General features: G+C 31.4%; 2 protein-coding genes across 2 annotated transcripts; both read left to right on the top strand.

The window, feature by feature from the left end:
- Positions 1-7,050: 7,050 nt before the first annotated feature.
- Positions 7,051-10,435, top strand: LOC145073445 (uncharacterized). The gene is made up of 5 exons (XM_079019993.1): positions 7,051-7,819; positions 7,906-8,453; positions 8,760-8,849; positions 9,379-9,972; positions 10,069-10,435. The coding sequence occupies exons 1-5, from the start codon at positions 7,738-7,740 to the stop codon at positions 10,186-10,188; spliced, it is 1,434 nt and encodes a 477-aa protein (XP_078876119.1). The 5' UTR covers positions 7,051-7,737; the 3' UTR covers positions 10,189-10,435.
- Positions 10,436-16,197: 5,762 nt separating this feature from the next.
- On the top strand, positions 16,198-19,354 carry LOC145073521 (protein-protein interaction regulator family protein). The gene is made up of 10 exons (XM_079020070.1): positions 16,198-16,389; positions 16,471-16,584; positions 16,664-16,729; positions 16,821-16,976; positions 17,063-17,176; positions 17,264-17,335; positions 17,440-17,523; positions 17,842-17,942; positions 18,228-18,312; positions 18,838-19,354. The coding sequence occupies exons 1-10, from the start codon at positions 16,312-16,314 to the stop codon at positions 19,204-19,206; spliced, it is 1,239 nt and encodes a 412-aa protein (XP_078876196.1). The 5' UTR covers positions 16,198-16,311; the 3' UTR covers positions 19,207-19,354.
- The last annotated feature ends 3,807 nt before the right edge of the window (positions 19,355-23,161 follow it).

Below are 23,161 nucleotides of genomic sequence, written 5' to 3'. Positions count from 1 at the left end.
TATAGGGCATAATTATAATAAATGTCCTAACATACATAACATATATCAAATATTAAAATAAAAGTATATATTGATTTAAAATAATTAGTATAACAGTCTAAAAAAACTTATATCTTATTAATTTTAATGAACGCATCTGCAATTGTGAGGTTTGTCTAATGTGACATGGTAATAAATTAAAAGTAAGCAATGTCCATTTGCTGAACATATGGAAATAATAGTTTTGCCAACACCTCTGGCAAATAGAGTTGTAGAAACATCTATAATAGTCATCATGATTATATAAAGAATGGAATTAAAGAATATTGGTGAAGATAATAACGAATTAAAGTTGGTTAACAAATACAGAGATATAATTGGAAAACATTTGTCGTGATTTTATATTAAATAAAAATATATATCAAAAATAGATGAATTAAATCATTTTTAATAAGATTAAATTAAATGATTGTTTCTAAATTGATAAGGGTACATAATTTTAAAAAGATTTAAAGATAACATTAACTTATTAAACGATTTAATCATAAATGTCTGCATTCTATATATTGAAACATGATAAATATACATATTATTATTTTAGAAAATGTTTATGATTGACGGTATAATTGGAATGATAATCTGCATAAATAAGAATATAAGATTCGTGAAAGAAATTAAAATTTGTAGAGTATGTGCTCGTGTTGACAATTATACCCTTGGTCATAACGAAATTACCTTTAAACTTAAAACAAATTAACAATAATAGACTTGGTAAACATATTTTGTTATTTAAACTTAAAACAAATTGACAATAATAGACGTGGTCAACATAGTTTGTTAGGAACAATAAAAAAAATTATTGTTATAAAATATTATTTGTGGGCTAACAAACTCAGTGGCTTAAGCAAAAGATTAATGAGATTACCTTTAAACTTAAAACAAATTGACAATAATAGACTTGGTCAACATAATTTGTTATAAACAATAATAAAAATTATTGTTATAAAATTTTGTTTGTGGAATAACAAACTCATTGGCTTAACCCAAAGATTAAGACATGAATAAGTAACTTTTAGGCCAAAGTCTAAGCGGTAAAGTCAAATATTGGTATCCTATTGCAGATTTGCAAAGTAGGATTATATAATGTGTATTTACTTTTAAAAAATAAGTGAAATATAATTGTTATTAATGATAATATGAGATAACATTGAAAGTGAAATATATTGAACACATGTTCATTTAGGAGATTGTAACATAAATGATCCATATTATTTGTAAACATTGTTGCCTAATACATCGATATATTACAACATGTAGGTTTTATGCACCTTGACAACGATTGTTGCTGTCATGATTGTTGCTTTAATGAAGGAAAAAGTGTAAACTGCACATTCACCAAAAAACAGTTTTCAATTCAATAAAGACGGAAATCAAATAGCATTCGGCAAAGGAAGTTTGATGACAAAATGTGAATTAATAAGAGTTAGAATTATTAAATATTTTTAACACAAAAGAAAGGGAAAAATAGAGCAGTTTGCATACATGATAAACATATTCAAAACACTATTCCATACATGATTTATAATATAACAACAAAAACAAACATTGCAGAGGATAATAAAAACCTTGTTATGAATGATGGATGATGGAAGTAGGCAACAACAAGTGTAAAGAGAGGTGGAAGAAACGATTTTTTTTTTTTTTTTTTTTTTTTTTTTTTTTTTTTTGTGATTGAGAGGTTGAAGAAACAATTTTTTTTTTCGTAATTTGTATGATACGTAATATTATATATGGTTAATAAGGATATATAGAATAGTAAACAATGATTTTATAAGATATCTATATCTATATATCATAACAAAATATGGAAAAGGGTATAACTGGAAAAAAATGAGTCCTGATATTATATTAAGTTAAAATAGTTATAAAAAATATATGATTTACATCCATAATTAATAATATATAATTAAATGACCAGATTTAAAATTGATAAGAGTACATGAATTTGAAAAGATTTACAGATAATATTTCCTTATTAAACGATTTAATGATAAATATATGGATTCTATGTATTGAAACATGATAAATATACATATAATTATTTTGGAAAGTGTTTATGATTGACGGTATAATTGGAATGATAATCTGCATAAATAAGAATATAAGATTCATGAAAGAAATTAAAATTTGTAGAATATGTGCTCGTGTTGACAATTATACCCTTGTGCATAAGGAAATTACCTTTAAACTTAAAACAAATTGACAATAATAAATTTGGTCAACATAGTTTGTTATTTAAGTTTAAAACAAATTGACAATAATAGACTTGGTCAACATAGTTTGTTACGAAAAAATTATTGTTATAAAATCTTGTTTAGGAATAACAAACTGAGTGGCTTAAGCCAAATATTAAGGAGATTACTTTTAAACTTAAAACAAATTGACAATAATAGACATGGTCATCATAGTTTGTTATTTAAATTTAAAACAAATTGACAATAATAGACTTGGTTAACATAGGTTGTTACGAACAATTAAAAAAATTATTGTTATAAAATTTTGTTTGTGGAATAACAAACTTATTGGCTTAAGCCAAATATTAAGGGATGAAGAAGTAACTTTTTGGCCAAAGTCTAACCGGTAAAGTCAAATATTAGGATCCTATTGCAGATTTACAAAGTAGGATGATATAATGTGTATATACTTTTAAAAAATAGTTGAAATATAATTGTATCATGCTGCAAAACAGAACTAATCAATATGATTCCGAACAAAATTTTATTTTAATTCTGGTAAAGATCCTGAATGTTGACGAATTATAAGAAAGTTTGGCAGTACAAATCAAAATTAGTACCTCCAAATCAGTAAGATTGCAATGATGAATGAATCTAGAAGTATAATCATAGTATGTGTAGGTGGTAACAATGTCATCGGCTATATTCTGACCACTGTTGTCTTCAAATTTGAAGAACACATTAGTGTTTTTTTGATTTAATACATAACAAACTTAATTGATTCAGAAAGAATGAGTATCAAATATGCAGCCAACAGACCATATGTCAACAACTGTTGAATAATGAGTAGTAAGTACCCAAAAGGATTTTTGAAGCTCTATACCGAATGGTCAATATCTGAAATGATACATGTTATTTAGCAATCTTCAAATTTAACTTTTTTTTTTAGAATTTTAACCATTTTGTCAATCAAAATGGTACTTTTTTAAAAATTTTCACCAAATATGATTGTTTTCCCATCTTTGTTTACACCTTGCTTCACATCCAACAACATGTTTGATTTCGTTAGTCGCAGTCAAATCCAGAACGAATCAATACTGTTTCGATTTGATTACTAAAAAACCATAGATAAAAACATAAATCAGATACGCATAATATAAAGCTAAAACCCAAATAAGAGTGATTCAAATCAAAATTCTCGTTAGAATAATCAAAATGGAAAACTAGTTGTAGATTCATAAAAATTCAAATACCTTGAGAAGAAGAAAAGCGTAATGGGAATAATATTTGGTAGTGAATCTCAATTTCAAGTTGTTGGTGACAAACAAGATGCATGAGATACATTGATGGAGAAGAACATGGATATAAATTGGAGAAATTATCGACTCTTGAGGAGGAAGAACATGGATAGAAATTGGAGAGATCATTGGGTCTTGATATTATCTTCATCAAAGAGATAAATTAAGAGGAAAAGAGCAATCTCTATTTTTGAGGGAAAATGGTTATAGACGGTAACAAAGACGTATTTGTAGTTCCCTTTTGTTACGATGACATTAACGAAATTGATCAAGTGGTTTAAAATAATCAATGAATAACATTGAAGAAGCCATATTGTTTTAGGTGATGTAATTAGTTTTCTTCTTTAATATTTATAGAGATGATATTTAGATATTAAAAAAGACAAACATAATATGTTGATATTTAATTAGGACATATATAAAATTCTTTCAAAAATAATTAATAACTTTTATTAAAAATTTACTATTGAAAATACAAAAAAAAAAAAAATGTCAAATCAACTTTTTATACAAAAAAGGGTATGCAAATATCGAGTTTTGAAATTTGCCAAAAAGTCTGAAAAACAAATTTTGTTCAAAAGTTGAAAAAGATATTATGAAAATTGTGATTTTGAGTCTTTACGTATATATTGGAGATTCATGGACTCTAAATTGAAACACAACGTGATGCACAATCTATTTCATAAACTCTTTGTGAAAAGGAAGGCTACGATATTTGTAAAATAACAACTTTATTTTGTGTCAACTTTTAAAAACAAACTTTTTCGATATAATTCAAAATGAATATATTAATTAGTGATCACAATACAATGATTGTGAAGACAAACAGACAACAAGTTGCGCCGTTAAACTTTTTTATATGATAAAATCAATTCTTTTAAAGATTATATATAGATCTAGGAAACATAACATTGTTATTACGGGTGGTCAAAAATATCCGCATCCGAACATCCGATCCGAAAAATCCAAAATCCGATCCGAAAATACCCGAAAAATCGGATATCCGAAAATTCGGATACCCGAAATTCGGATATCCGATTTTTCGGATTCGGATACGGATATTAAAATGTGAAAATTTCGGATATTTCGGATATCCGAAATCCGAAATATATAAAATAAAAAATTATTAAAAATAGTTTTAATGCATTGGGTTTTTTCATTTGAAATTCAAAAAGACAAATTATTAACATTTTTACTTGGTACGCACAGTGACGATGGTATAAATGTTACCTTTTTTATGTTGATTTTAGTAATTTGAGTTTGATTTCTCAAGATCTTCAGGTATCATGAGATAACTTGCATTTAACCGGACCAAATGAAGTCTTATTATACCTAACAAATGCACGGAAACGTTCTTGTTCTTGGAGGGTTTATTTTCTTTATTTAAAACTAATGAAATTCAGATATCAATAATCAACTATCCGAATGAACACCCCTAATTGTTATGTGTGATCCATTGTACTCTATTAAGAAACTTCACCGTATCCGATGTCAGAAAACCAAACGTATCAAACGTGAATTATGTTAACACGTGTTGATTTTTCATGTATGGTTTCTTATTTTTTGTGACTTTGCCCCGCTTTGAAACCCTAACCTTAAGAGAGATGTTGAAAATATCATCCACCAAATTGAGTGATTATTGGTTGATAATCTCCACTCCTATAAGTTGTTGAATTCATGTGAATTATCCAATGTACTGTCATGAAAACAAGAATACAAATATATGTTGTAATATTGTTTATGTTTCCACCATAAAATAACATTTTACTAGTGGATCATATGTGTGATTTTTCTATCCATATAATTATATATTTCCACATTTATATCTATGAGTATATGTCGATATGATATTTGTTACAAGCTACATTGTTATATACCGAATTTGTGGAGTGATTATTTTAATTATAAATTCAAAAGGAACCTTTCCCATGTGAACGTTCTTACAACATTTGTTAATAAATATCTAACATATGAATAAATTCAAAAGGAACCTTACTTGAAATAAGAAATTAATCCCTCAACCAAATCATGGAAGAAAGAATATATCCACTAGAAATGAATAGTTTGGCTTTGAGAAAGCTTTCCCTTTCCATTTGAACAATATACATTGAGTAATAAAGTTTTTAGTCTTAAACTCTTCATTAAAACATTAGAATTGGATTACATAGTAACATAAATAGACAAAACATCAATTGAAACAAAAGAAATATATAAGGGTATTACTAAAAGAGTATTTGAGCTCTACAATATAAGAAAAAAGGTAAGGGAAAACAATGATGAAATCACTTGGGCTCATTTATTTATACACAAAAAATGCCAAATCTTTATAAACACGTATTTGTATTTGTTCACAATTGCAATGAATACCCATTATAATTGCTAGTAGATCTTTATCTATCTTGTTTTGCCTCAAACTATCAAAATTATATCTATGCAAGTTATAATGAATGTGGTGATAAGACTCAAAAGATTGTACGAAACAACATTAGTATCTAGTGGTTATATTTCGACTACTTTCATATTATTGTGATACCTTCAAAAGAATATATGTTCTATTAGATGTTTTGGGGGGAGTCAAAATAAATGAACTATTAAAGTTAACTCATATATTTATTTTTATAGATATTTGTTTAACCTTTAATCAAAAGGTTTATAATCTAACAATAAAAATTGAAAAATATGTTCTTAAGGCATCGAAGGTTGAAGGTAAGGGTGTGTATATTAACCGAAAAACCAAATCAAAACCAAATTACCCGAAATAACAAAACTATTTTAACTGAACAATTACAAAAAACGATGATGCTATTTCTATTTTTTATTAACTAAATAAATATAATTCGGTTATGGTTTTCATCCAAAACCAAACCACTAAAAACCAAACAGACCAAATAATATTAATAAATGTTTTTAATATAAAATAATATTAAATATCATGGTATTTAATTATATTTGGAATTGAAAATTTAATGGATAATTATTTGGAATTTTAAGTGGGATACCTGATTTTTAATCATATTAATAAGGTTATAAACATTGAATCGTTCATTTTTTTTATAACAATATATTTTATGTTTTTAAGTTTTTATAGCAAAATATATTTTTTATTTTATTTTCGATAATTATGATTAACCAATATTAACCATTAACCAAAAAAAACTATTAACCAAAACCAATACTAATTAATACCTAATGGTTATAAAAAATGCATTAACCACTTATAATAATTATGGTTTAGTTTTAGCTAAAAACTGAACCAAACCGTCTCATATTCGTTGAAAGTCAATTTACGATATTATTATAATTTAAGAACAATATGTTCAGCTTCTATACATACCACATATATCAATATATTCATAGTTGTTTTATCAAATTTAAGTTACATATGATATACACAAAAAAATCCTTAGACTTTTAGTAGATAGATAATCTTTTCAAAGTTTGTTTAAAAGTAGGCATGATGATTGCTAGAAATAAGGGTTAAGAACTTGTAACAAATTTATTTTTTTAAAAATTTTCATCATCACAAAAACAAACCCCACCCCCCACACCAAAGAGACCCCCACCAAAAACTTCCGCAATCCTTTTCTTCTTCTCCTTCCCCTCTCCCCCTCTCTCACACAGTAACATAAATCTCTTCTTCCCCCACACGGCGTAATCACAGCGGTCTTTCTTTCTGCACACTCAATTCTCTTCGTTTACAACCGTTTCAAAGTTTCTTTCTTGTGATTCAAAAACCAAATTTCCATATAATACAATCGTAGAACTGAGACATCCGAAAAAACAGAGGCCGAATTAGGGTTTTTTTGGGTTTTCGTTTAATCCAACTTAGTCTAATCTTAATTTCGTGGGGGTAATTCAAGAATTTGGAATACCCATTTCTTGTTTATTCACGTTTGTTTCATTACTATATATTAAACGAACAAACCCTAGGTTTATATTTTCTTTTGCGTGCTGTGATGTTTTAAGCTCTAGGGTTTGATTATGTAATGGGATTGAAGTATCATTCATTCATACGCGTTCTAAATTGCGTTTCTTTGATGGTATAAGACTGGTTTGTTTTCTCTGAAGGTGGTGATTCAACTTAGTTATAAGATGAGGGTCTTCTAAGTTTTGTTTAATCTTGAAAAATGGCGTCTTTCTAGTTCTTTTCTTCGATAGTGATGGTGTTGTACTTCGATGTCCATTTGGTCTTTTTTATTCTCTTGTTATGATGTTCAGTACTAATTATGGAAAAAACTGAGCCAACATTCGTACCCGAATGGTTAAAGAACAATGGAAGCTTAAGCACATCGTCTTCATTGCATTCTGGTATGTTTTCTCCCACAATGTAGATGTTATTCTTCATGTTTTCTTAAGTTAATTTACTCATCGACATACTTTGTAATGTGTTGTAGATGATCAACGTGTATCAAAATCTCTGAGAAATAACGATTTAGGTCGCACATCTGTTTCCGATCGAACAACTTCTTCATATTTTAGGCGTTCTTACAGTAATTTTGGGAGAAATCATCGTGATCGTGATTGGGACAAAGATTATTCTGATCCATTGGCTAATATTCTGCCAAGTAGATTTGAGAAAGATGGATTAAGACGTTCACATTCGAGTCTTTCTGCTAAGAAAAGCGAGTCATGGCCTAGGAAATTTGTAGGTGAAAGAAATGGTCATAACAATGGGAAGGTGTTATTTGAGAGAGACTTTCCATATCTTGGGGTGGAAGAAAAACAAGCTGATTCTGAGATTGGGAGAGTACCTTCTCCGGGGTTGACCACTGCCATTCAGAGCTTGCCGGTTGGTAATGTGGTGGTGATTGGCGGTGATGGGTGGACCTCCGCCTTGGCTGAGGTGCCTGTGATGGTTCAACCTACTCCGGTGGTGGCAACTAGCCGGAATATGGCTGAGACTTTGGCGCAAGGTCCTCCTCGAGCTCATACTACTCCTCAGGTAGTGTGTTTGACATGACATGACAAAATAGGTTATACTGTGTTTGACATGACAAGACAGAATGAGTTATATAAATACAGTATTTGACATGACATAATAGGTTATACTGTGTTTGACATGACAACACAGAATGAGTTGTATTGACATGACATGACATAATATGTTGTATTGATTTGAATGGGACAAAAATTGTAAATTTTTTGTACTTTTTTGTCTTGGAACTATATTTGGTTTGTGGAAAAGACATGAATGCCCTTTTCATTTTTATTACATGGTCACATGTTTATATTTAGTTGTTTGTTGTAGTTATCTGTTGGAACTCAAAGACTTGAAGAGCTTGCAGTCAAGCAATCAAGGCAATTGATTCCCGTGACTCCTTCCATGCCTAAAACCTTGGTAAGTGTTATTTTCCTTTCTTGTTGATGTTTAAAACTATTGTTACCTTTTATTCTTTTAGCATTGTAACATTATTTTTTTTTTGGTAAAAGGTTAGGACTTTAGTGGAAAAGGGCTTTTTTTTTTCCTAACTTTCTATTTTAAGTTGTTCTTTCTGCATTAACTTACAAAGAAACACCTATATATAGTTTACCATATTAAGTTGTGTTATCATTAAGCCCATTAAGTAAAAAAGAAACAATGTCATGTTACATTTGAGTTTTGACAATGACATGGCTTTTCCAAATAATAATAATACATCTCAATTTGGGTGATTCAAGCCTTTAAAGCATAATAGTCAAACATTATATACCATACATCATTATTTCTATAACATACAAGGACAAATACATGTTCATTTAGTACAACTTTTTAAATCATATGTTCCAAATTTTTATCATAGTACAACTTGTACCACATCCTATTTTCTTTCATGTAACATTATTTTTACAACAAAACTTGGTTCTAAAATCTCTGGTTACTTTTTTAGGCAATGAACTCTTCTGAAAAGTCAAAGCTAAAAGTTGGTCAAGGTCAACCCTCCCCTCGACCTTTATCTGCAAAATCTGATGTCAGCAAGGTATCATCAACCGTTGGCAAACTTCATGTCCTTAAACCATCTCGTGAAAGAAATGGTACAATTTCAAAGGAGACCTTAAGCCCTACAAGTGGTGGCAAATTACCAAATAGCCCTCTTGCTGTACCCTCGGCTGTAACATCTAATATCCCATTGAGAAACACGGGTAGTTCAGTCAATCTTGAAAAGAGACCCTCCCCTCAAGCTCAGAGTCGAAATGACTTTTTTAACCTTGTGAGGAAAAAATCCATGGCAACCAACTCGCTTACAGAGTCGAGTCAGACTCAGACTGAGTCTGACTCGACCGATGGTGCACCCAAGGGTGGTGCGGGTGATACGGTTGACCGGTCAACTAGTAATGGAAAGAGCAATTTGGGCAATGATGTAATTTTGTACTCTGAGGAAGAAGAGGCAAGATTTTTGAAGTCATTAGGGTGGGAGGAAACTACTGAGGAGGGAGGTCTTACAGAAGAGGAGATTAACTCTTTTTACAGGGATGTAAGTAAGGTAAGTAAAAAAGCTTTTTATTTTTTTGTTTCTCACTTAAATAATTATATCACTTTTTGATATTTGATTTTTCATTGATGGTTTTTATGTTTGTAGTATGTGAAGAAAAGAACTGCTTCAGATTTTTTCAAAGGAACACAACCCAAGTGTTTGATGCCAGTCATACAAATGGGGAAAAATGGTGATATTTCAGCAGATTCGAAGGTGGATTCGTGAGCTTGTGGGACCCGTTTAGTTGAGGGAAAGGTCTTGTTTTTATTAGGGTGTCAAGATCCGGATATTACAAAATGCTTAAAAGATTACAACTGTGTTTTTCTTCATCTTTAAAGGGTTGATGAGGGGAGTAGGTGAAAAGAAATGTGGGTTTTAGTTTGTTTTTTCTTTTATTTTTCGATTCAACATAGTAGCTTTGTTATGGTTTATTAGTCATTTTTAAGGAAAAAAAGCAAGAAAGTTACTTGTATGCTTGTTTCTTGATTGGTTTTTCTTTTTAAATGTTTGGTTTTTAGTCAAAAGAGTATGAGTTTTAGGGTTCCCCTTGAATCATATGAGTTGATGTTGCAAAAAGGTTATAGACTTGTCAAAATTGACCAAGTGATTTAGATGGAATGATTTTTGAAAATATGTTGCTATTTAATGATCTTAAACCATTTATCTAGCTTTTTAGCGTGTTAGTTTAGATGACAAATTATAATCGATGTAGAGGTTTTATTTCTATTTGAGTTAAAGATAACTAAAGCATTGAAGTATTTACACAAAAGATAACTAAACCCCTAAGACTTAGGTCGATGCCTTACTCGATAGACCATTAGGTAGTTGGTTTGAATACCATATCTAACTACATCATTGTATTAGATATTCATGATGTATATAATCTGAAAAATTATATCCATGTTAAATGTTTTTCATAAAAAATGAGTCTTCTATAAAGAATTGAGTTGATAGCATATCTTGGTTTGTGATGTTATCTCTGAGGCTTTTTGGTAACCTTTGAATGATTTAAAGTATCTAAATAAATTTGGTTTTGAATATAAACGTGTTGTTTCGTAAGGTTGCCAAATAAAAGTGCTCGATAAGAAAAATTATCATTTACCTTTCTATTTAGAACTAATAATAAATACTAACAAAACATCTAAAAAAAAGAAAGAAAAATTCATACAAAGGTTAAAAGCTATAAATCTAAATATCGAATATAACTCAACAACATATAATAAACCTTCAATAACCCTCGATATCTCCTTCATGTCCATAACATGCAACAAGATATGTATATGCATTTACATTAGGCATAAAGACTTTATCCAACGATGAAGCCGATATTTTAATTTGCCCGACAAGCACTCTCATGTCTGCATTTTCCCTTATAACCACTTTGTTCGGGAAAGTTTGCCTTATTCTTTTTGCAAGTGTAACTTCAATACATGTGATGACACCAATGGAGTAAACCAACAAAGTTTTTGGTTAAAAGGAGCAACACACACAAAACAACTTTTAGAACCCCACAAATCAATTCCAGTTAAATGATCTTTAAACCAACACATCCTTTAATTTTAAATAAGAAGCAACAAATCAGAAACCCTTATGAATATTCAAAATTTAACAAAAGAGAAATTATTGTATACATTTCGAAGAATCGGATTGGGTTCTTTGCTATCAATACAACAATGGGAAGCCTCCAAACACTTGAAGTAGAATAAACAATATGGAAGACAAATCGGGTAGTCATGTCGTGTTTTTAGCTGACACAACATGACGTATTTTTATAAAACAAGGACATGACATAACACGAGGTCATGTTTTGTTTTATTAACACGAAAACGACCCAATTAAAACACGATAAAACGATTAACACGACAAAGAATGAAAATTATAAAATAAAACAAACCTTTAGTTTTTCAGTTAATAATTAATCATACAAAATACGACAAACACATTTAATATCATGTCATTTTTGTGTCGTATTTGAACATGAACACAAAAAGACACGAAGTCGGGTTTTTTATGTTTGATACAGACACGACATGTTCCAAATAAATGACTTCCTTTCGATGCAGTTTATGGTAAATATTACAAAATTAACGTAAACACGGATCAACATCGGAAGCAACATTCGTTCCTTTTGACATCCAAAATAGTATTCTTAGACAAAATATCCAAACATATGATACCATAAAGATGTCTAACAAGGAAATATTAACAAGGAGGTCTTGGGTTCTATCCCAAACAAATACTAACCAACCGTTCTAAAAAAAGTTAATCTACAAACGTAAATTTTGGAATCCTAGGGGGTGTTTGGCTTAACTTTTGAAAGCCAAAAGTCCTTTTTAAAAAAGAAAAAAAAAAACAAAAGATGTTTGACAAACTACTTTTAGAAGCAACTTTTGAAGTTTTTACATAAGGAAAATGAACTTTTTGAAAAAGTCAGACTTTTTGTAACTTTTCCAAAAATGACTTTTGAGGTTTGAAAAGCTAAGCCAAACACCCCCCTAATACTCAAAATATTAAACACTTTAAGACTATAAAAAGTAAAAGTGGTTCACAACATTCGTACTTAAAAAATGTATCACTTAGCGTCAGTTTCATTGTATTCTTACTAATACTTATTCTATTTAGTAAATACCCATCACTCCACATCATTAAATATTTTTATTTTTTTAAATTTTTTAAATACTCAAATTCAATAAAAATAAAAGATTTTTAAAAGAAAATTAAAAGCACATTACTAAAAATGAAATAAAAATTATAATATAAAAACTTAAATAAAACATAAAATTAAAAATAATATTACGCTTAAATTAAAAATTACATTAAATTCTAAAATGTATAAATCCTTATACTTGTCTTTCATCTTGCGTTGGAGCTTGTTGAAAAGTTCGAGTTGATCGAGTGGAAGATCCGAATTAGGCAACGTGTTTATCATTTTCAAGTCGTTGATTACGATTTTGTACTCTATTTTTTTTAAAGAAAGTCAAGATGATCATCAAGATTTTTTGAACGCATTTGAATGGAATTTGGTTTCAGTTCAACGATTTTTTTCCCTTTGTCTTTTCTTGATGAAGATGTCGCCTTTTTCATCTTGTCCCTTCCCATTAGGCGTCGAAGGGTGATCTCTTCTAGTGCGTCGTTATCATCATCATCATCTTCATTGAGATCAATTCCAAAACCCGCTTCCGATTCCGAAGTTCTTGCTCGTTTGGTGGAACCGGTGGATTGTCTTTGCGAGTGACTAAGCACGCTTGGATCAAGGATCCATTTTGGACCGGATAGCATAACATGCCAAGCTTTTTGATGACTAAATGGTTTACCACCATTGATGGTTTTGTATTCTTGAAAAGCGGTGCTTAAAGGTTGAAATCATTACACCCTTTTTCCTTTGTCCTTCGTTGTCTTCTTGATGATTATGGTTGTGTTTCCAGCACCATTTCGACATCGTCGTGAGGATATTGGGGTTGGGAAGGTTGAGTTTGAAGTTGTTGAAATTATGATTGTTGGAATTGTTGAAATTGGTTTGGTGTTTGAAAAATGTTTGGTTGTTATAAGTAGTTTTGTTGGTATGGTTGTTGGAAAATGGGTGATTGTGGAATTGCTGAGTTTGTTGGGAGAAGCATATTCATGAAACCTCTCGATGATGATTCAAAATTTGGATATTAGGGAGGTGTTGTGTTGAGTGCGAATGTGTTGGTGGGAGAAGTGGGTGTGTGTGGGGCGTTTGGATTTTGACCCATTTTTAGGATTATAGTATAGAGAGAAAGCAATGAAAGTATGGTGTGTTGTAGTGTGGAAGTTTTATTGGCATTTATAGATTTAATTTAAAAGGTTTTTTTTTTTAAAAATTGTTTCAAACGATCAAATATGTAATGGTCACAATCTCTCTCATTTGTATTGCATTGTAGCAACAACCATGATTATTCACACTTACGTTGCATGGGGTGGTAACCAAAAGAAAGTAACGTGTGACTTCTTGTGCCAACTCATCATACGTGTAACACCCTAAAATTTCAAGGTAAAAATTTCATTCTTTATATAATCAAAACACCCGTTTATCTTTTACTCAAACATTTAGAAGTATTTTATAATAAAACAGTTATCAGAGTACAATCTCCAAATCACAAAGTTGCGGAAAAACATGGGTGTATGCACTGCGATCAAGTCGGGCCATTCCCTTTTGAACCGGAAGTACATGAAACCATAAACAACAAAATGTAAGCGCAAATCTTAGTGAGTTCCCCAAAATACCTCATATCATACATACAATAGAGAATGTTATATGTCGGTCATAATCTTGCCATTATGCCATGAGTCATATCATGGTCTTTCCTTGCCAAGCTGGGGGGCCAATACCTTGGGTCTTACAGACAAGTGCCAAGAGCCACCTCCTGGTCTTCCATGCAAGCATCACAAAGACAACAAACATATAATCTACAACTAACAATCTACTTAACTATCAGGGTCTGAACCATGGTCTTGCATACAAAGTTGCCAGGAGCCACCTCCGGGTCTTACATACAATGCCAAGGACCACCCATTGGTCTTCCGATAATAAATAAGCCAATGGGCCAACATTGGTGCCTTCGACCCATAGTACAATGAAGGGACTCACCTTAGACAACTGAAACCCACAGATAAATATTTGATTGTAGATTCGGTAAAATCTATGCGCTATCATTCACAAAATAACATCTAATCAATAATTGGATCCCGACTCATACTAAGAGTCCAAATTAGGGTAAAAGATCTTTTTACCCTTTTCTGAACTTAGCCCAAGGCTAAGGCCCAAACCAATTGTCCAATAGCCCAAAATCTAAAATAATCACCCAAAGCCCAAATATGGCCCAATTTTCCAAATTGGACCCAATCCCTTTCATGGGCCTTCACCCAAGAAAGTCCAATAAAATCTCAACAGTCCAATAATAGAATTCAGATGGCCCAACATGGCCCAAGACAACCAAAGACCAACATGGCCCAAAACTGAGAGCCCAAACGACCGAAGCCCACTTTGCAGAGTATGCAGGGCATACTCAGCTTGTACGCTCAGCGTACACGCTTGTACACCCAACATACTCCACCAACTTGGCAAACTTTCCATTTTCAGCTCTTAATCGAATAATACTTCAAGCCAAACCCATATCTGACTTCCTTAAGGTGGTTTATCACGTAAAGTTGTCAACTTTACGTGCATGCATGACTTAATGGGCTTTAGAGCTCAAAAGAGCTTAATAAATGACTTAACACATGCATGAGACCAATACCACCATAAAGTTTGCACCTTTATACTCAAAAAGACCTTAATGAGTCCAGATCTACAAGGATAAGCTCAAAAAACGACCTTAACTCACAATCACCAACCAAAGGGACCAAAATAACCATAAACTAGCTAATATAGTAGAACTATGAAATGAGATGCCAAGCTTTGAACTTTATACCTCACAAGATACGAAATGAAGGTGCTAAATCTGGATCTCAAGGCCCTCCTTCAAAGAACGAGTCTTCAAGCTTCTTTTTCTACCACCTCAAGATGCATAACACCCACCCAAAGCTTCTCAAGAGCTCAAAATCAACACACAAAGGCTAAGGAACGAATTAGGGTTTTCAAGGGTATGAAGGTTGGTTAAACAAGACACAAAGATGTTATCTTATGGTTTATATAATGTACAAGCCCCTAAACTAGGGTTTCTAATATGCTCACGTACGCTAAGCATACTCCACGTACGACCAACGTATGTGTATGAGCTCCGCGATCAACCTGCATTAGTATGCCCATCGTACTCCAACTTAACCGAAGTTAACAATTTTGCCCCATAGGGACCAAATCCGCAAAACCTTCCACCTCCAAGGGTCTAAACTGAGAAGCACAATTAACCAAGTGTTACAATACGCATAGCATAATAGCGACATTCTGTTTAGCCTAATATAAGGTTAGTTACGAAAATAAAAAAGTTAATTCTAATCATCTCAAACTCCAAAAATGTTATTCTAAAAAAACTACATTCTCTAACGATTAAATAAACTAGATCTAAATATCTTCAAAGATTTTATTTAATAGGAATTAAGAAACTGTAGGTTTTTCAAAACAAAAGGTTGATTTATTATTATTATTTTGGTTTGGATAAAATTTTCGTGTTTTTTTTTTTTTTTTTTTTTAATTTATTTTTTTTGCAACGCTACAAAAGTTTTGGGGTACAAAACTTAATTAATGTTTTGTTGGAGGTGAAAAATACAATTTGGGTGAACATATTCTGAATAAACGCATCCAACGAAAATAGGGGTTTTGCGAAGAGGTACAGCTCCGCTGAAACAAGGGTTTCTTGGAGGAAGAAGATCACAGAGAGACGTCCACAGATGGGAACCACCCAAGTCGAGAAGACTGAACAAGAGCTTCGGAAGGAGATCGAAGAACTCCACCGTCAACAATGGGAGGTATGTATAAAGATCCTAGGCGAGTTTGTTAATTTCTTCATGTATGCGCACCATATGTTTGATAGATTGCTCCGTGTAAAGATTACAGAGCGGCTTCGTGATCCTAGAGGTATCCGCCGTGGAGGTATGACTGCTTCTGGTCCACGTAATTTCGCCGCCGGTGGTCCAGCTCGTCAGCGTGGTTTTGTTAGACCTGTAATTATCTCATCCATTCCACACTCTATCAATCGTTTACTGCTTGTTTGTTTATCGATTAACTGTTTATTTCGTATAGGCGGATAGGAACGATTCAGAAGATCAACCCGCCCCAAAGAGGCGACTTTCTTCCACTGTTGTGAAGGTACGCGAAACGTAAAACACGAATCTCTAGTGGTTACTAGTTTTGATTTCTACTTTCTAATCTTTATGTGAAACTCTTCTGGATTGTGAAGATTGAAGAAGGGGAGATCATCGAGGATGCTGTGGATGCTTCAAAGGGTGACGACAGCAACAAAGAAGCAACTCCATGGGGAGGTAATGCTGAGAACCAGAACAATAGGAAGACATCAAACTGGGCTAGGAGGGATGGCGCTAATAGAGCATTCAAGGTAGTACAATTTGAAATATTTATTATGGATTTGGAGTCTAAGTGACAATTGTTAGATGTATGCTTATATTGTTCTGATTTGATTAGGATTCTGAAGTTCCTCCATTTGAGAATGTTCCTAGAGTGTTACCTAAAGATGAGGACCCTAGCTTGGTTAATAGGAATAGAAGAATGTTGGGACAACTCCTTGGAACTTTGGAGGTAAATAAATATTTATTGTCTTTGTCTTTCTTGAATCTTGTTTCTATCGCATGATTAAATTTATTGTTTTTACTTGTTGATATTCAGAAATTTAGGAAAGAAGACGTGAAACTGTCTGGATCAGAGGCGTTTATGAGGAGATCTGATTCTTTGAAAAGAGTGAGTTTATTTACATATTTGTCCTTCTCATATCCTCCTCTATCTTCCCTAGCTTTAGCCTCGAGGACTGGGGACTATATTGTAATTTTGATCACTTGACATAGGCCGAGCAAAGAGCACGTGAAGAAAGTGAAAGATTAAGGCAACAAGAACGTGAGCAAATTGCAGAGAAAAGGCGAAGAGACTTGGTAGGTTCTTTTGTCTTTATGCAATAAATAGCAAGAGGTTTCTGTTTATATGTTTAGAATGGAATCTTACTTATATTTCTTCGTATTAAAGTAATGTATTTTGAAAAATCTACTCATTTATAACAATAATTCAATTTTCACTGCTATAAATTGGATAGAATTTCCAAACTACAATGTCTTAATAAAGAAAGCATTCAAAGCACAATGTTATAAAAGTTATAAACTTATAATAAGTAGAAATGAAAATAAAATAAAATAATAAACAAAAAAAATCAAAGTATGTTGTTATTTCATGTATTTAATTCTCTATTTTTACAGACTCTTAGAGCACGAGTTGCTGCTAAAGCAGAGGAGAAGAAATTGGAACTGCTGTTTCTTCGGTGGAGTGAGCATCAAAAAAAACTTGGCAATTTTTTAAGGTTTGTACAGTGTATACGATTTTAATTTTTTTTTTTGTTAAAACTTCATATAACTTTACTAAATTAAAAAGATTCGAACTTTGGTTAATTTCTTATTACAGGTTATTTCTAATTTTGGTCCAAAAAAGTATCCATATTCACAATTTTATTGAGACAAAGATAAGTTTCTTCTCAAGTGGATGACTCGAAGATTCCTGGCTGCAGAATTTCTAGGTTAAATATATAAATATTGTGTTATAGAAACAGCTCATTTTATATTTTTTTGCTGGATTTTATTTTTTTCAGGACCAAAACAGAGCCTGCTATTTATTATTCATTTGCAAAACCGCTTGATCAAGATTCAACTTTACTTGAGGAAAAGAAAGAGCAAGTGAGCATCTTGCTGCATTTTATATTTTTGTGCTAAAAATATTAATATTATATGATACAAATAATAAAGTATGCAAATATGAGGCAATGTTGCGAGGATGTAGGTGCATAATACATAGATACTAAAATAATTTACATTTTTGGTCCCTGAGTATAGCTAGTATTTGTCATTTTGGCCCCAAAAAGTTTTCTCTTGCAGTTTTGGTCCTTATTTGAAGTTTTTGTAAAATGATTACTTTTGTTCACCGAGTATAGCTCATTTTTGCACTTTTGATCCGAAAGTTTGATCATATTACTCAAAACAAGGACTAAAAACGTTACAAAACCTCAAAAAGGACCAAAGTTGTAAGAACAAATCTTTTGGGACCAAAATTGCAAGAATAATTATACTCAGCAACCAAAAATGTAATTTTGTTTTTTAAATAGATAATACCAAAATGTAACAAAAAGCTCATATTGATAGCGAAAAACAAAGTGCATTGCTATCTTCTGTATTTCTCATATTAGTTTTATGTCTCTTTGATAGGCATTTCAAGAATGGAAGGCTATGAGGAGAGAGGAATTATCTCAATACCAAAATCAAATTGTTGAAAAGTATGTTGCCAATGTGGAAAAAGAGCTTGACAGGTGGCAAAACGGGAGAAAACCAAGAAACGGAGGAAACAACAATGATACGTTAAACTTACAAGAAACAATGGACAAAGAGCTTGAGACACATAGACTTGAACATGGGCCCAAGACACGTAAGATCCCAGGTGGAGATGCTAACGAGGATGAGGATGACGTGGAAGATATTAATGTTGGGGAAGATGACATGATGGATGACGTGTTGGATGTTGATGATAATGTGAAGCCTGATGCAGGCGATCCCAGCCCACCGGAAAATAAAGATTAAATATAATTATTAAGGTCGTGGAATTGATTTTGTTATTTTATTAATGTGAAGCCTGAGTGTGGGCATGTGTACTTTTTTTCTTTTCTTTTTGGAGTTTTGTTGTAATTGAATGATTTGGTGGTATTTAATTTTAAGGGCATTAAAGATATTATAGACTTGGGGAAGAATAAATTTTTTTATTTAACTTGTTGAGCGGATCACGAAATCTTGTTCATCTTCTCTATCTAATGAATGGGGAGTCCGTATAATATCAAAAAGAATTCATTAGGACACAAAGTGTATGGTATTGTAAAATATAATAATTGCATCTCTTACTTTTAAGAGAAAAAACGAAATAGTTCATGAAAGTACCTTTTTATTCCGTTTTGGTCTCTTTTCTCTTGTCTCATGTAGGTTTTTTTTTCTTCCCGTTTTACCGGTTTGTGTTGGTTTCAACATGACGTGGCATGACTATTTTTCCAAAAAATAATTATGCGGAATAAAAATAATGACATGGAATTTTACACATCATATAAGTTCGTAATTAACGATAGGGCGTAATTAACGATAGGGATGAGCATATGGACCGGGGAACCGGCTGGAACTGGAACCCGATGGAACCGGTCGGGCCGGGATCGGGAAGATATTCTTGTAGATTTTTGGAACCGGGAGCCAGTAGGAAACGAAACTGGTAGAACCGGTAAAAACCGGAACCGTATGTTGCTATGTCTCGAGGACCGGTTCCAACATTTGAAGACATGACAAGAACCGGTAGAATCGGCGGTCCGGTTCGGCTCCTATTTTCCACCAAGTTTGGTTCCCGGGCCGGTTCCAGCCGGTCGGTTCCTTTGCTCATCCCTAATTACCGAGATTGTTGAAGTTCTACATGTTTCCAAACTGTTCTACAACAGTGATGGAGGTAAACGACATTGGCTTTGTAGGAAAGACTATGTTTTTTTAAGTTGTCATATTTAACAAACCAAAAAGTAGCTTATAAGCTAGCTTTTAAAAAGCTACTTAGACTAGTTTTTTTCCCAATAACAACTCTTAATTAGTTATAGAAACGCATTCTTTTAAATGTCCATTTAAGTCATTTCATATTTTTAGCTAGATTTTCAGCTAGTTTTACCAAACGACATTTTTATCAGTTATTTTTTCAACTATCAACTAGCTTTTCAACTAGCACACCAAATATAGCCTTAGTGTTTGTAGAAGTTTGAAAATTGAAACACTAATCTTAACAATAAAAATCGAAGCATGCACAATGTAAAATTCCACAAACAATGGTGTTGTTGATTCACCAATATAGACCATAATTATTTTCTTGTTTTTCTTCATGAAACAGTTAATGTTATGTTTGACGTACTAGCTGAAAAACTAGATGTTAAATAAAAAGATAGCTGATAGCTGAAAAACTAGTTGATAAAAAATGATGTTCGGTAAAACTAGCTGAAAAGCTAGTTGAAATAAATAAAATTACATAAAAGAGCATTTAAGAGAATGTGTTTTATAATTAATTAAGGGGTATATTTAGAAAATTTTAAAAAAGCTCATAAAAGTTAGTCTAAGTAGTTTTTAAAAAAGCTAACTTATAAGCTATTTTTGGGTTTGCCAAACACGACAATATAAAAAAGCTTGGAAAATAAGCTAGCTGCCAAACACAACCTAATTCTATAATCCACAACGTGTATTAATGTATTCCAAACAAACTCAAATAATAATGGTCTTAGACTGTTGAAGTATTGAGATTCTTATAAGGAGTTCATAGAGCATGTAACTAAGAATGGAGGTAGATCAACATGAAAGTTAAGTATATGATCAGTCCTCAAGTCAAGTACAACACAAGGGTGATACTCATGATGAATGGTATTAGATGATATGTTTCAATCGATCTTAGCCTAAAGATGAGTTTATAGGTAATGTTGAGCACTCATACCCTTTCTTACTCTTTCTTGAATGAACTTGTGATAGACATATACTTTGAGGACAAAGTGGACAAAGTACCAAAACATCATCCTACATAAAATTGGAAGGATATTATTCCAATTGTTGGCATGATATTTAATGATCGAAAGGAACTTAAACATATTCTTAGAAACTTTCAACCGCAAATAGATATGATATAAGACATAAGACAAAACACCTGTTAAATGTAGGAGCAGAAATCCATTCAAAAGAGTGAACCAACTTGTCCCTTTAGGTTGTTTGCTTATTAGATAAGCACTGAGAAAAGCTTTCAAGTTAAAACACTAACTAATAAACACAATTGTTCTAAACATTTTACCTATATGAACTAATTTCTTTCTCCAAACTATCAGTCTTATCTTTGTATGAATCCATATCCTTTTCCAAAACTTCAAGCTTTAAATACATTTCTTCATTTATCATTTTCGTTTCATAGCATCCAATTAATGCCCATGTGGAAGTTCGGGATCAAGGCAATAAAAGTATTTGCATTCCTTCTTAGGATCCTACATAGTTCATAAAATATTAACAAAGACAATTATAAGTTAAGAAGTTAGCTTTACCTTCCCATTAGGGCGCCCTTGAATCTTCGAGTTGGGTTATCCTTACCCCCAACTAATTGAAATGTTAGATTCCTTTCCACAATCACATCGATATGAGGGTTTTCATTGCGATTCGGTTTCGTTATCGTAGCTTTTTATTGTCGACATAACATTAGTTATATTTTAAGAATTTTTTTAAATGACGTAAGATTAATACCATTAGTTATATTTCAAGAAAATTACAATCGATCCAAATACATGTATACCATGATTTTATTATGATTAGGGATTTATATAAAGATGGTTAATGTCATAAAGGATTAATGAACCATATGAAATATTAAAAAGTATTATTGTTTCAAATGTACCAAAGGTAAATAAGCAACTCAATGTCTTGTATATAAAATACCATTAAAATAAGAGTATTTTTAAATAAAGTCCCATAGTTTTTAGGGGCAATTACTAAACTAGCCAAATTAGGGAAGTGATTAGCAATTTTTAGCCAAAAATTAGTAAATGTCCAAATATAGCCCATGAAACCGTAGGTTTCGATATTCGTCTACTCTTTCGCCAATTCGTTTACTGTTTCGTGTTTTGTATATATATATTTTTTCATTTTTAAGATACAAAACCGTAGGTTTTTTAAAACCTACAGTTTCCTATCGTTAACCTACGGTTTCCCAAACCGTAGCCTACGGTTTTGGGAAAAAAATACGTTTTTTTTTAATCTACTGTTTTGGGGTTAAAATCTATTGTTTTGTAATTTTGTTAAAAAAGCTACTATTTTAAATTTATTTATTATTATTTATTTAATTTTTTTTTTGTGATATAGACTATAAAAAAGATTGTTTATAATATGTAGAAATTGTTAAAATAATTCTTAAAATAACTTGTAAAAATAATTCTACATTTTATAAACTTTATAAACTTGTTTATAAAATGTAGAATTATTTTTACAAGTTATTTTAAGAATTATTTAAACAATTTCTACATATTATAAACAATCTTTTTTATAGTCTATATCACAAAAAAAAAAAAACAAAAAAAAAAGTTTAAAACAACAGCTTTTTTGACAAAACAGTAGATTTTAACCCCACAATAGTAGATTAAAAAAAACGTATTTTTTTTCCAATACAGTAGGCTACGGTTTGAGAAATCGTAGGTTAACGAGAGGAAACCATAGGTTTTAAAAAACCTACGGTTTTGTATCTTAAAAATGAAAGAAATTTTTTTTATACGAAATACGAAACAATAGCCCATTATGGGAAAAGAGTAGTCAACTGCAGAAAATAGTAGTCAACTGTAGATTGACTACTTTTTTGTGGGCTATTTTTGGCTAAGTGGTTTTATTTGACTATTTTTTGATAAGTCATTAAGAATTTTGGATAGATTTGTATTTATCCTTAGTTTTTAAGCAACGATGTTTAGTACAAAAAAGCAAAGAAAATGTTCTTTAAGAAAACATAACA

This window comes from Lactuca serriola, chromosome 9 (assembly GCF_051521515.1).
Source record: "Lactuca serriola cultivar US96UC23 chromosome 9, Lser_US96UC23_V15, whole genome shotgun sequence".
Lineage (NCBI taxonomy): Eukaryota > Viridiplantae > Streptophyta > Magnoliopsida > Asterales > Asteraceae > Lactuca > Lactuca serriola.
The sequence above is the reverse complement of the archived record's forward strand: the minus strand, read 5'-3'. Positions and strand labels throughout refer to the sequence as shown.